General features: G+C 40.6%; 1 protein-coding gene across 2 annotated transcripts in view; it reads left to right on the forward strand.

Moving 5' to 3' along the window:
- Positions 1-10,101: 10,101 nt before the first annotated feature.
- The window catches only part of TRPM7 (transient receptor potential cation channel subfamily M member 7), a 109,583-nt gene continuing 104,094 nt past the window's right edge, over positions 10,102-15,590 (forward strand). Inside the window, exon 1 of one of the 2 annotated variants that reach the window (XM_027554025.1) lies at positions 10,102-10,377. In XM_027554025.1, coding sequence (XP_027409826.1) covers positions 10,375-10,377 — 3 coding nt within the window. In that variant the 5' untranslated portion in view covers positions 10,102-10,374. The remainder of the gene's footprint in view (positions 10,378-15,590) is intronic. The other variant, XR_003513122.1, reaches the window with a different exon arrangement.

A 15,590-nucleotide genomic window follows, 5' to 3' on the forward strand; every position in this document is an offset into this window, starting at 1 on the left:
ATATAAACACCATTTATTTTTTCCAGTTCCATTTTTGTGTGTTATATCTTAGAAGCTTTCTTCAAAGAGAAGATAATCATTAGTTTTCTGCTCATGTTTAATAGTATGATACTAAAAATACAGTTGGACACTCTGAGCACGTAAGTGGATTTATTAAATGACACTTGCATTGTAGGATAATCTGGCTCTGCTATCAGGAAACCCCAACACCAGTATATTTGAATGTTTTCTCTTGGGGCTGATCAGATTGCTCAGAAAAGTGTCTTCTAGTCTCCTGGAATCATGTGGTAGGGAAAGTGTTGACAGTCTCAGCATTCTACTTGCAAACATTCACTGAAACACCATTTTCAGTGTGTTACTGATACACATCCTCTATTTTAACGGGTATCATCCAAGTCGGAGACCTCTGTTTTACTCTCTCCAAAGAACACACCTCGTTTTTCTTCCAGAGCCAGGGGAAAAAAAATTGCCCAGCTACATGAAATAGAGGAGATGTGTGACTCTTCATGAATGATAGGATTAGAAAATAACAATTTTGTAATTCCAAAAGAAATAATTGGTTTAGGCAATGATTATCAGTGTATAAAACCATTAAATGAGAGGAGGGCTTAAGGTGTCAGCACCTGAAATCATTGATAAATGTTAGCATTACTAAAAGGGCTTCCCTGTTGGTAAAGAATTTGCCTGCCAATGCAGAAGACACAGGTTTGATCCCTGGATTGCCAAAATCCCTGGAGAAGGAAATGGTAACCCACTCCAGTGTTCTTGCCTGGAGAATCCCATGGACAGAGGAGCCTGGTGGGCTACAGTCCGTGGGGTCACAGAGTCAGACACGACTGAGTGCAGCATGGCAGCAGTAAGCAGCAGCATTACTAAAAGTGCGACAACAAGACATCACAGGCCTTTCAACATGGTGCAGTGTGAAGTACAAAGCACCATGAAGTGTTCTTGAAAAAAAAAGATTACCTTAAATCTCATCAAATCTAGAGTATGAACTTCTAACAATGGGAAATATGAAGGATGAAGATCTTCAATGATGCTTGAGGGAGGAAACTTAAGAATATGCAACATTCTCAAGGACAATTGAATTGCTCTTGTAATAAATCAATAGCATAGGGGAGAAAATGTGAAACAAAGAGCTGCTCTAAATTAGAAGAAACTTCTGTAATGTGACACCCAAATCTCACATTTATTGAATTGGGATCCAACTTATTTGGATCCCAATTCGATAAACCAACTAAATAAGACATTTGTGAGTCAGTTGGGAAATTTTGGTTGTGAACTAGATATAAAATGATATCAAATAATTATTTTTTTTTCAATGTGATAATGGCACCATGTCCATAGTATATATGCTGCTGCTGCTGCTGCTGCTAAGTCGCTTCAGTCATGTCCGACTCTGTGCAACCCCATAGATGGCAGCCCACCAGGTTCCGCCATCCCTGGGATTCTCCAGGCAAGAACACTGGAGTGGGTTGCCATTTCCTTCTCCAATGCATGAAAGAGAAAAGTGAAAGTGAAGTCTCTCAGTCGTGTCCGACTCTAGCAACCCCATGGACTGCAGCCTACCAGGCTCCTCCATCCATGGGATTTTCTAGGCAAGAGTACTGGAGTGGGGTGCCATACATGCTCTAATTTGAAGAAGCCTGATTTTCACCATCTCAATTATTCAAGAACTATTTATTAAATAACTATGATATGCCAGGCACCATAATAAGCTATTGGGGTTAAAGATTAATATTTGAAACATTCCCGGTATTTTTGGTGCCATTTTATAAGCTTTCCTCTTACAAAACAAGTTAATTATTTTGAAAGAATGTCTAAGAAAGAAAATCCATTAATCCTCAATTCAAAGTACAACAAAATTTCTTGGAACTGCTTTAATCACTCTGCTTATACAAACAAAGGATTTGCCAAACATTTATGAGGGTCTAATTTAAATGACAGGGAAATTGTACATAAAGTAAACATTTCATGTATTGGCTCTCTTTTTAATTGTTTTAATACTTTAATCAATGTTAATTGTTTTAACTCATATGTTGCCCATGTTCTTCAACTTTGAGTCACACTGTTGCCTTCTCAGTTGCCCAGGGACTTAATGCTGGTGGCAAAACCGTTCAGGGAGAAGTCAGAGTGTGATTAATGTGAAAACAATTATGTAAGCCAAATATTTGGACCTAGTGAAGTAAACAAAGAATCTTGATTAGCTGATTAATTAGTTTGAGGAAGAGATTTTGTGAAAGACCGAATCATATATAAACTGATCTCTATTATTAGTGACAGATTTCTCAGTTGTGTTTTACTGCCACAAGAGGTAATACAGCATAAGGGTTAAAGACATAAACTCTGGAATTAGACTGCCTTGGTTGCAACCCTTACTCTGCCTTGTGCCTTAGTTTCCTCCTCTGAACAGTAGGGATGAAAATAACAGTATCCAGTTCATAGAGTTCAGAGGACTTAATATACATTTAGTGAATAGAGCAATACCTGAAAGATAGAAACCACCCAACAAAAGCTCACTATTCAATGTTCAGAAGTAAGGACTCCTGATGCTTTCCAATTGTTTTACTATGGAGCTTACTTTTACTTATCTGCATATAAACCTCTATACTTATTTGTGTCAATGTCAAGGTGAAACATGTTTAAAATAATTATAGGAAATCATAAAACCTGGCTAGTGTCAGAGATAGTCATCATTTATAAACTGTACTACTTATTGGTCGCTTTAGATGTAACTTACAGTAAACTTACAGCATTCCAAAGATATATTTTTCTAGGTTAAAATTAAGCCTCTTTACTGTTAAATACCCGAAAGCCACAAAGAATTTGCTAATGTTTAAATAGTTGCTTTACAGTTGCCACATCCCTACTGTAGCTGTTGATGAGTTTAAATCAACAAAATGTGCTTCTGAAAATTTCCAAATGTAAATGGAACACCAAATACTGTATATATTTGTTAACAAATTTAAATTATAAAAACAAAGAAGAAATTGTGGGCTAATCATTGACATTATTTTGATTGAGCTTTTGTTTTTGTTTTAATCCATTTCTCCTCTTTACAGTTTGAGAGCTATATAATCTATTTCTTTTCTCTCGGTTCTTAATTTTTTTAATGTACTTATGAAACTGGAAGTCTAAAAACAGAATGGCTGTCTCTATTTCCTTCCAAAACAATGAAAGAGCTTTGAAATAATGGTCTTCAGATATTTTTGTTTGCATATCACTTAAAATAAATTTGAAAAGCTACTAGGGATGGATGGGTTAACTATACTTATTGTGGTAAACATTCTGTAATATATACATATATTAAATCATTATGTTGTACTCCTGAAACTAATAAAACCTTACATGTCAATTATATCTCAATAAAATATGTTTCAGTGTAAAAAAAGCACTATGTAACTCACACATTTTATCATAATTTAAAATATTTGCAATAAATGTAATTAACAAAATAAAATTTAGAAACTTTTAAATATAAACTTTATCACTTGGATTTTAAATATTATTTGATACTCATCGCCATTCACTTAAAAAAAGTAAACTCTTCTTCAAAATTAGAAAAAAAAATTTTTTTTGGCCTTGCATGCAGCATGTGGAATCTTATTTGCCTGACCAGAAATTGCACCCATGCCTCTTGCATTGGAAGTATGGAGCTTACACACTGGACTGTCAGGGAAGTGTCCCAAGTAAGAAATTTTACGTTATTCTTTTTCTGTCCTTGACTTGTGTTTCTATTCTACTTTCCCCATATGATTTTTTTAAAAATTAATATATTTTATCTTTAGTTTTACATTTATGGAAAAATTGAGTGAGAAAGTATAGAGAGTTCTCTTACACCCCTTTCAAAACCCTCCCCCCTCCCGAGTTTCCCCTACTATTAACATCTTGCATTAGTGTTGTACATTAGTCACAATTGATAAGCCAACATTGATACCTTATTATTAATTAAAGCTCATTATTTACACTGAGATTCACTCTGTGTTGTATATTCTATGGTTTTGACAAATGTATAATGACATGTATCCTCATTACTATATCATACAGACTAGTTTATTGCTTAAACATGCCCTATCCTCCATCTATACATCCCTCCCTCTCTCCTTTCAAACCTCTGGCAATCACTAACTTTTAAACATTTCCCTAATTTTGCCTTTTCCAGAATGACACGGAATTGGAATCATACAGTTTTTAGCCTTTCAGACTGGCTTCTTTCTCTTAAAAAATATTTGTTTCCTCTATGTCTTTTCATGGCATGATAATTCATTTATCACAGAATAATATTCTACTGTGTGGATGTACTACAGTTAGTTTCTCTATCCGTTTAATGAAACACATCTCGATTTCTTTGATTATTTGGCAATCATGAATAAGGCTGTTGTTAACAACTATTTGCATATTTTTACATGGACAAAAGTTTTTACCTCATTTGGGTAAATACCAAAGATCACAACTGCTGGATCCTAACAAAAGAGTATGTTTAGTTTTTGTCATACTATCTTCCAAAGTGTCAGTACTATTTTCCATTCCTGCAGCTACACATTTTTTGCCAGTAAGTGGTATTGGTTGTTGGGAGGTCTCAGTCCCTTGTCACATGTTCCACTTCAGAGGCTGCTTGAGTCATGACATGGCAGCTGGTTTTCCCCAGAATTAGTGATCTAAAAGAGTCAGGGGGAAGCCAAAAATGTCTCTTATGGCCAAGCTTAGAAGTCACACATTGCCATTTTCACAGTATCCCATTGATTACACTGATGAGCCCTATTCATTGTGGGAGGAAACTACACAAGAGTGAGAATACCAGGAAATGAGGAACACTGAGGGTCCTACGGGAGGTTGACTAACACAGCTACTAAGACATTTATTTTTGGTATAAGTTAGGCTTGTATCCATCTCTAGTCCCACTAGACCAGTGTTTCTCATCCTTTTTCTCATGATCACTCCACTATGGAGTCTTTTTAGAGATGTTTTTCCTAATTCCATGCTCCCTTCATGAAATGTTAATGTTTATGTATTGTGTGTATATCTGTGCTAGATATATATGTGTGTATATATACACACATATATAAAGTAATATTTTTCACCACTCCCCCAAGAAGCAATTTTCACTACCTTGAAGGAGGTGATGTCATCCCCTCTGAGGTTAAGAATGTATACACTAAACTGAAAGCTAAAAATCCAAGAGTTGGTACAATACCAAAGCTTTACATCTTTTTATATTTCATGAACTTCACTTGATGTTTTAAATAGAGTATAGTAGTAAATGTTTAATTGTTGCAAATAACTGGGCAAAGGTAGGGAGGAGAATGAGTATGTGATCCAGTGAGAGTGGAAAATAAAGATGCCATTGACCAAAATGGAAACAGAGCCTCTATGAGAAAGAAGTGAGAGAAGAGAGCATTTAATGAACTTTTTCTGAAATATTGCATTTCTCCATCTTGTTCAGCACTGAATATTGAATAGGACTGTTCTTGATATATTCTTAGGAATTCAACACTTTTTTTTGGAATGAATAAATTCATCCAGCAGAACTGACAGCTCATTGAAGGTCAGCATATGTGAACTTCAGGGCTGTCTGGTCACCTGTAAACTACAGAATTTATTTTCAGTAGTTCAATTAAGGTATTGGCTGGAAAAAAAAAAGCACAACATAAAAGTTGAGAATTAGGTTTTATTTGAGGACATTACTGAGTACTATAGCCTGGAAACAGCCTCTTTGACAGCTCCGAGAAACTGTTCCAAAAAGGTAAGGGAGGAGTCAGGTTACATTGGAGTTTTGCTGAAAAAAAAAAAAAAATAAGTAACTGAACATCAAAATATTACTGCTAATTACAAAAAACAGACATCTTAAGTTAAGGATCCTATGTATGGGAAGATGCAAGAGTCTGGGCTCATTGAAGTAATTCCTTTGATCCGCATCTTAACTATCTGGAGCCAATATCCTGTCTTTCTCTGTCCTGAATTCCCCTCAGAGCACAAGGTGGTAGTGGCTGATGGCTTGATCATGGGCAATATTTGTTGTTTACTGATATGGAAGGCACAATTTCTAACTCTAGACTAAATGTTCCAATTTTCCAAAAAGTTTTGGATATCAAGTATCATGGGGCGATTCTTATTTCCTTTCTTAAAAAATTCTTTTTATTTATTTGGCTGGGCCAGGTCTTAGTTGTGGTATGCAGGGTCTTTGATCTTCATTGTGGCACTCAGGATCTTTAGTGGTGGCATGGTCAGCATGTGGGATCTAGTTCCCTGACCAGGATTGAACCTGGGCCCCCTGTATTGGGAGCACAGTCTTAGCCAAACTTTCTACACCAGCCAAGCAAGGGGACTTTGGTGTACAAAAAGGCCAGAGACACAAAGACCACGGAGAACAAAGCATTCTTTTCTGGGTTTCTTTTTTTTTTTTTTTTTTTGATCTTCTGCTTTGTTTCTACTTTTCAGATGATAAATTCCCCAAAGGCAGGAAGTATATAGGCCCTGCTGAGATCTAGATGATAAACATTTAGATCCCTTCCCCAAGAGGCTGACAATCTATCTAGTAGCAAGGATATGACACATTTTAAAACATTTTTTTACCTTTGGTCCCACTCAATAAGGTATCTCAGATGGTTAAGAATCTGCCTGTAATGCAGGAGACTTCGATTCGATCCCTGGGTCAGAAAGATCCCCTGGAGAAGGGAATGGCAACCACTCCAGTATTCTTGCCTAGAGAATCCCATGGACAGACCATGGGGTTGCAAAGAGTCAGATACAACTGAGCAACTAACACTTTGTACTTTCTTTTTCTACTTGATGAGGCATACCTTGTTTTATTGCACTTAAAAAATACTGTTTTTTTTTTTTTTAAACAAATCGAAGGTTTGTGGCAACACTGTGTTGTCAGATGCTTAATATTTTTTAAGGAATAAAGTATTTTTAAATTAAAGTATGTGCTTTTTAAAGACATAACGCTACTGTATACTTAACAGATCATCAGATCAGATCATATCAGTCGCTCAGTCGTGTCCAACTCTTTGCGACCCCATGAATCGCAGCACGCCAGGCCTCCCTGTCCATCACCAACTCCCAGAGTTCACTCAGACTCACGTCCATGGAGTCAGTGATGCCATCCAGCCATCTCATCCTCTGTCATCCCCTTCTCCTCCTGCCCCCAATCCCTCCCAGCATCAGAGTCTTTTCCAATGAGTCAACTCTTCGCATGAGGTGGCCAAGTACTGGAGTTTCAGCTTTAGCATCATTCCTTCCAAAGAAATCCCAGGGCTGATCTCCTTCAGAATGGGCTGGGCTGATCTCCTTCAGAATGGGCTGGTTGGATCTCCTTGCAGTCCAAGGGACCCTCAAGAGTCTTCTCCAACACCACAGTTCAAAAGCATCAATTCTTCGGGCTCAGCCTTCTTCACAGTCCAACTCTCACATCCATACATGACCACAGGAAAAACCATAGCCTTGACTAGATGAACCTTTGTTGACAAAGTAATGTTTCTGCTTTTGAATATGCTATCTAGGTTGGTCATAACTTTCCTTCCAAGGAGTAAGTGTCTTTTAATTTCATGGCTGCAGTCACCATCTGCAGTGATTTTGGAGCCCAGAAAAATAGTCTGACACTGTTTCCACTGTTTCCCCATCTATTTCCCATGAAGTGGTGGGACCGGATACCATGATCTTCGTTTTCTGAATGTTGAGCTTTAAGCCAACATTTTCACTCTCCTCTTTCACTTTCCTCAAGAGGCTTTTTAGTTCCTCTTCACTTTCTGCCATAAGGGTGGTGTCATCTGCATATCTGAGGTTATTGATATTTCTCCCGGCAATCTTGATTCCAGCTTGTGTTTCTTTCAGTCCAGCGTTTCTCATGATGTACTCTGCATATAAGTTAAATAAACAGGGTGACAATATACAGCCTTGACGAACTCCTTTTCCTATTTGGAACCAGTCTGTTGTTCCATGTCCAGTTCTAACTGTTGCTTCAGATCATAGTATAGGGTAAATACATCTTTTATATGCTCTGGATAACAAAAAAATTGTATGACACAGATTATTGCAATATTCACTTTATTGCAGCGATCTGGAATGGAACTTGAAATATCTCCAGGGTACATTTGTACTTAAAGCTTGTTCACAAGTATAGCGAAAGCCTGTTAGGAAAAACAATGGGTGGATCAATTTTGTTGAAGAGAATTGCCTACTTCAGGGACTTCCCTGGTGGTCCAGTGGCTAAGACTCCAAGGTCCCAATGCAGGGGTGCCCAAGTTCCAGTCTTCTTTGGGGAACTAGATCTCATGTGCTGCAACCAACAGATCACACGTTGCAACTAACAGTTCACATGCAGCAACTAAAGATCCTGCATACTGCAACTTAAGTTTCCATATGCCACACTAAGACCTGGTACAGTCAAAGAAATAAACTTTTAAAAATATTTAAGAAAAGAATATTCTACTTCAGTGAATTGAAAGTTATAGCTATGCTGGCTGAAAGAAGCCAGATTCCCCTTGTCCCTCAAAAGTACATAGGGCATAATTTCATTACATAAAACTCTATGCTGGAGAAGGGCTTCCCAGGTGGCGTTAGCAGTAAAGAAGTGAAAGTCGATCAGACGTGTCCGGCCCTTTGAGACCCAATGCACTACACAGTTCATGGAATACTCCAGGCCAGAATACTGGAGTGTGTAGCCTTCCCCTTCTCCAGGGGATCTTCCCAACCCAGGGATCAAACCCGTCTCCAGTATTGCGGGCGGATTCTTTACCAGCTGAGCCACAAGGGAAGCCCAAGTGGTAAAGAACCTGCATGTTAACACCAGTGATACAAAAGATGCAAGGTTCGAGCTCTGGGTGAGGAAGATCCCCTGGACAAGGGCACGGCAACCCACCTCAGTATTATTGCCTGGAGAATCCCATGGGCAAAAGAGCCTGGTGAGCTACCGTCCTCCATGGGCTCACAAATAGTCGGACACGATTTAGTGACTGAGCACGAGAATGTGCAAACTGATCTATAGTGACTGAAAGCACATTAGTGGTTGTTAAGAGGGCTTCCCCAGTGGCTCAGGTGGTAAAGAATCAGCCTGCAATGCAGGAGACCCCGGTTCCATTCCTGGTTCAGGAAGATCCCCTGCAGAAAGGGAAAGGCTACCCATTCTAGTATTCTGGCCCAGAGAATTCCACGGCCTGTATAGTTCATGGGGTCGCAAACACATAAATGACTGACTGCCTTTCACTTAAGAGGCGGTGATGGGGAGGGACAAGATGGAGGAATTAAAAAGAGTGGAAGGAAATTTGGGGGTAATGAATACGTTCACAATCTTGAGTGTGATGATATCCTGGATATATCAATATGTCAACACTCGTCAAATTGTATATTTAACTACGCATAGGTTATTGTAGGTCAATTATTCCTCAAGAAAGCAGTTTTTAAAAGATTTAACAAAGAATCACATCACACACGATCAGACACAGGAACTCCTGACGCTTTTCTGGAGTATGAAAAGCAACATTTAATAAATTATCCCTAATTGTCAAACCTGGGCTGGTGCAAGAGCAAAAGAAAAAAACCCTGCACTCTGGTTTAGGTGTATGCGTGCCTGTGGGTGATTTCTGAGGAAGGAAAGGCTAGTGCCCACAGTTAAAGACAGAAGAATTCTTGCTAGCAGAAACAGAGGAAGCTAGAGGAAGAACATGATTTGGGGTAAGACAATTTTGCATTTTGGACGAGGAGAGAATAACTTCTAAGGCCTCCACCCTCGCTGAGGCACAGCCAAAGGGCTAGGGAAAGCTGCTCAGAATGCAGACAGGGGCCAGGCCGAGTAAGCAGAGATGTGACCATGTCGCAACTCCGCCAGGGTCCCAGAGGTCTGGAACCTTAACCCTCAGCTATCGCTTCCTTAAGTTCCACTCCCCAAGCTGAGATAGACTTTTGTAGAAGTCCGGCCTACGTAGTCCACGCAGCCCTGGGGAGAACAACCTACCCAACTCGGCTAACACGGGGCGGTGCGGGTAGGGCGCTCGTGCCCAGCGCGTGCGCGCGCGGCGCGCTAAGACGCGGCCTGGAAACGAGGGAGCGCGCGCCCTCCACGTGACCCGGCCCGCGGGCGGCGACGCACACGACGCGCCCCTCACGTGGTCTGTCTCCAGCCCCGTCGCCGGCGGAGGCGGGCGCGGGCGCGTCCCTGTGGCCAGTCACCCGGAGGAGTTGGTCGCACAATTATGAAAGACTCGGTTTCTGCTGCTAGCGCCGGAGCTGAGTTAGTTCTGAGAAGGTTTCCCTGGGCTGTCCTTGTCCGGCGGCCTCTGCTGCCGCCTCCGGAGACGCTTCCCGATAGATGGCTACAGGCCGCGGAGGAGGAGGAGGTGGAGTTGCTGCCCTTCCGGAGTCCGCCCCGTGAGGAGAATGGTACTGGACCCACTCAGGCCCCGGTTGGGGAATGGCCCGGGGGTTGCGATCAGGGAAGCGGGAGGACTCGGCTGGCAAGTGTGTGAGCGGGGCCGCTCTTTCTGGGGCGAAGGATCTCGGATTTGCGTTGAGGCTTCCGGACTTGCCCTGACGGGACAGGAGTGCGGATCTTTTCGCGGGTGAGGGGCAGGAAGCAGGTAGCAAATCTGGCGCCACAGCTTATTGCGGGAATCCCCTGAGCGGAGCCTGGGCTCCGGGGAGGGCCCCTCGAGGCGGCAGAGGCGCGAGCCGGGGAGGACCTGGCGGAGCTGAGCGGCCGCAGCGCGCCAGACGCAGCGCTCAGCCTCCAAGCTCCGCATCTCCCGGGAACGTGTTCCTCCTGGCGCTTGTTGCTGGCTGATAAGGGAGCCAAATGCTCTGCTCAAGTTCCGCAAGGAAGGGGAGGGAGGGCTGAGAAGGGAACAAAAAAGGGATAGAGGATACGGGTTTGGAACTGTGCCTTGTTTGCTGCGCAACGTGTACTCCACAGGTACATTTTCTTTTAGAGCCAAAGAGGAGGGATTTGACGATATTGACGCTAGCTCTGATTTGGAATTTTCTTTAGCAGGAATTAAGGGTTTTTATTGGGCTTCCCAGGTGGCTCAGTAGTAAAAAATCCGCTTGCCAACGGAGGAGACGCGGGTTCGATCCTTGGTGTCGGGAAGATTTCCTGGAGGAGGAAATGGCAACCCACTCAAGTAGTCTTGCCTGGGAAATCCTATAGACAGAGGAGCTTGGCGGGCTACAGTTTATAGGATCGCAAAGAGTGCGACACGACTGACCGACTAAAACAATAATAAGGGTTTTATTGGGGCGCTGCTGTAGGTACGCGAGACGATGCGTTGTCTGGGTTTGTGTCGAACCACCTCATCCGTTGCCGTAGAGAAGGGTTGGTCGTGTTTTAAACCAAAGGTGCGGAGAGGGATGCGGCGCATTGCAGCTTTTTGATAGAAGTTTTTGTTAAGGCCAGGAATAAATTAGAAAATTTCTTACAAAAAAAGTCATTTAGATCAGGGACTTGAAAGAGCGGGTAGGTGTTCCTGGTCAGTACTTGAACTAGATAGGCTTCAGGCGAACAACTCTCCCTCTGCTGGAATCTGGCAGGTATACTTTTCTCTAGAAACTAATTCAAATGCCATACAAAACTGAAACCACGAATATAGTTACACTGACTAAATAGTACATCTTTCCATTATTTTCCACCTTTTTGGGTAAATGTAAAGTCAATAAAAATGTCATTTTACCTTTTTTCATAAATTTTAAAAAGAAGGATTTAAGTTCATCTACCAACACTAAACTTTAACATTTATTAGTTAAGTGGATTTTAAGGGAAGCTTTTTTTTTTTGGTGGTGGTGAGGGGTTGAATCAAACTGGTTTTTATAAAAAAAAAAAAAAAACAGCAAAGCATTAATAATGACTCTTCAGTGATGTGTCTCATTTTCTTAAATGGTAAATAGCATACATTGAACATACCATTTAAGTATTTAGAAAAAATTTAGATACATTAGAAAAAGGAAATGGAGGTGATTCATCATCTTCAAAACCATTGCTTCCTACTGTTTTGTTAAAGCAACCAGATGACTTTATTTCTAGTGACTTTCTAGTGAAAGTCAATGTCTTAGTCTTACCTTAGGTCCTGTTCTTAAGTCCAGCCTCTTAATGTCTTGCTGTTTACATACATTGAAATGCAGCTTTCAAAATTTAAGATGTGTTTTTCTTGTGTTTGCTGTGTTTCCACTTTGTCCTGTCCTTTATATATGTATATATAGCAAATGCACTCTCCCAGACAACATGTTTGTATACAACATTGTTGTTTCTACAGGGAGAAATTCTCACTTTAAAATTTGACAAGAAGAATCTGGTTTTATTTTTTATGTTTCTTGGGTCCTGACTGCTGTTGAGTCCTGTGATTTTCCCTACAATTTCCAATTATAGTGAAACCTTCGGATAACCTAAGACTGAGGTTCTCCAATAATGATAATTTGTTGAGCCTCCTGCACTTTAAAGTCAACGTTGTGACCTGAAGGTTTCCCGAAGTATGCTGTAGTTATAATTCCTACTATAAAATCTTCTGTTTCTGGTAGTCATTTTCTTCTTTGACACTAAGAGAAAGTGTACAAGAATGTTCTGTACTGCTTTGAAACTAATCAGCCAAATGACCAAAAAAAAAAACCAATAAATACAAGTTAAACTGGCATGGAATAAAATTTCTTACAAAATTAAAAACTATGGTTATTAGAAGTATTTGTTTTATTCATTTGGTTAACACTTAGTATTTACTAAGGAGAAGGAAATGGCAACTCCAGTATTGCCTGGAGAATCCCATGGATGGAGGAGCTTGGTGGGCTACAGTCCTCGGGTTGCAAAGAGTTGGACACGACTGAGCAACTTCATTTCACTTTAGTATTTACTATATTCTAAGTACAAAGAGTAGGACATGACTTGAAATGACTTAGCATGCAGCATGAACAAGCACTGGAGTGGCAGAGATGTGATAGACAAGCTTCTACTTTCAAACCACTTACATTCTGGTTATTTATATAAGAACTATCTGTCTGTTGTCAAAGGAAGATGCCTACCTTACTTCACAAAACAAATACTTAAGTGTCTACTGTGTTGTAGATTCTATGATACTCTGTCTTGAAGGGCAGTATAGATATGCAGAAAAGCAAGAGAGTTCAGTCTTTCAGCCATGTCTGACCCTTTGCTATCCCATGGACTGTGACACTCCAGGCTTCCCTGTCCATCACCAACTCCCATCGCGTGCTCAAACGCATGTCCATTGAGTCGGCGATGCCATCCAACCATCTCATCCTGTCCTCCCTTTCTCCTCCTGCCTTCAGTCTTTCCCACCATCAGGGTCTTTTCTAGTGAGTCAGTTCTTCGCATCAGGAGGCCAAAGTATTCAAGGTTCAGCTTCAGCATCAGTCCTTCCAATGAATATTCAGGACTGATTTCCCTTAGAATTGACTGGTTTGATTATTGCACAGATTACTGTGAAAGTATAGGGTAATCAGACAGAAAAGAAAGTCTGGATAGGCTTGCAAAGGAGCTGATATTAAAGGTGAGTCTTGTACCATGTGTGCTAAGTTGCTTCAGTCGTGTCCAACTTTTTGTAACCCCCCAGACTGTAACCTGCCAGACTCCTTTTTTCCATGGGATTCTCCAGGCAAGAATACTGGAGTGGATTGCTATGCCCTCATCCAGGGGATCTTCCTTACCCAGCGATCGAACCAGTGTCTCTTACATCTGCATTGGCTGACAGGTTCTTTACCAGTAGGGCCACCAGAGAAAAGGCAATACTAATTAATTAACCTGGAAGTAGAAGAGATGTAGAATTGGTGGTTTTAGTTTGAGGGAACTGAGCTTTAGAAGAGAAGCATCCATAGTTCATCTGACATCTATTATACTGTACATAGTTTAGAATGAATAGAGTATGAGATGATATAGTGTACTAGTGCGAGTGTTATAAAGATAGGCAGGGACCAGTTTTCTGAGGGCAATGTATGTCAGGAAGAGAAGTCTTGATTTTGTTCTGGAGATTAAGGATCCACTGAAGGAACAGTATGGAAGGTGAATTGCTGTGTGTTTAAACTAAAAACGGAGATCATAAGAAGTCTTTAGCAAGACTCTGAGCAAAATATTTAGGACTTGAAATGAAGATGGAAAGAAGGAACCAACTGAGGTGTTTAGTAGGAGTTAGAATATTCAGTACTTGGTTCCTTCCGGGAAGGGTGTTTGTGTGTGTGTCGGCAAATGTCAGTAGTAAGAACCAGATGTAAAATGAAAACATGAAATAGTTGAAGTCATTACTTTAATACGTGCACAGTGTAATGTTTAAAGGCAGTACTTAAAATATGTATTTTTGATTTTGATTTTTAAATAAAGATCTATTGATGCAATAACCTCTTAAGATTTAATTTTGAGAATTTTGCCAGTCATAGATATTTTTGATACAGTGCTCTGACATTCTCTTTCTTTAACATTCTAATGTGGGAAATTTGTAACATATAAAGGTGTAATAGTAAAATGAATCACCATATACCCATGACCCATTTCAACAGTTTGAAACATGTGAATATTGTTTCTTTTATTAACTCTCTCATTCTCCATCAACTGGATAATTTAAAAACAAATCCCAGACATGGTCCATCTATAAATACTTCATTATGTCTATCTGTAAATCCACAGTACTGTTGTGCTCAGTCGTGTTCCATTCTTAGCTTCCCCATGGACTGTATCCCACTAGGCTCCTTGTCCATGGGTTTTTGCAGGCAAGAATACTGGAGTGGGTTGCCATTTCCTATTTGCAGGGATCCTCCCAACCCAGGGATCAAACCTGAGTCTCTTGCATCTCCTGCATTGGCAGGCGGGTTCTTTACCACTGCACTTCCTGGGAATCTCTTACAGCACTATTAGCACACTCAAAATTAATAATTCTTTAATATCATTAAATATTCAGCATATTGCCTTAATTCTTTTTTTTTTTTTTCCCCATTTGATTTGTTTGAATCAGGATCCAAAGAAGTCTACATAGCATTTGGTTTGATAAATAATTCTCAGTCTCCGTATCCCCCTGCCCACTGCTTTTTTTCCAGTCTTGTGATTTACCATTTAATAGGGGGAAAAATGCATTTCCTTTGCCCTGCAGAATTTCTCACAGTTGGGATTTTGTTGCATGTGTCCGTGTGGCATTGTGTAGCATGTTCCTTTCTCCTCTGTATTTCCTGTGAAGTCGTGGTTGATCTTAAGACTCTTAGATTCTTGTTTGATTTTTGGTAAAACTACTTAACAGGTAGTGAAGTATTTTGTATTGAATTACATTAATAGGCACATACCGTGTGGCAGTTTTTCTCTTTTAGGTGTTAAAGATTATCTAGTGGGTTGCTCAGAGAAGGCAATGGCACCCCACTCCAGTACTCTTGCCTGGAGAATCCCATGGACGGAGGAGCCTGGTAGGCTACAGTCCATGGGGTCACTAAGAGTCAGACATGACTGAGCGACTTCACTTTCACTTTTCACTTTCATGCATTGGAGAAGGAAATGGCAACCCACTCCAGTATTCTTGCCTGGGGAGAATCCCAGGGACAGAGTAGCCTGTTGGGCTGCCATCTATGGTGTCGCACAGAGTCGGACACGACTGACTCGACTTAGCAGCAGCAGCAGTAGCAGC

The sequence above is a fragment of the Bos indicus x Bos taurus genome, chromosome 10, assembly GCF_003369695.1.
Source record: "Bos indicus x Bos taurus breed Angus x Brahman F1 hybrid chromosome 10, Bos_hybrid_MaternalHap_v2.0, whole genome shotgun sequence".
NCBI classification, from domain to species: Eukaryota; Metazoa; Chordata; class Mammalia; order Artiodactyla; family Bovidae; genus Bos; species Bos indicus x Bos taurus.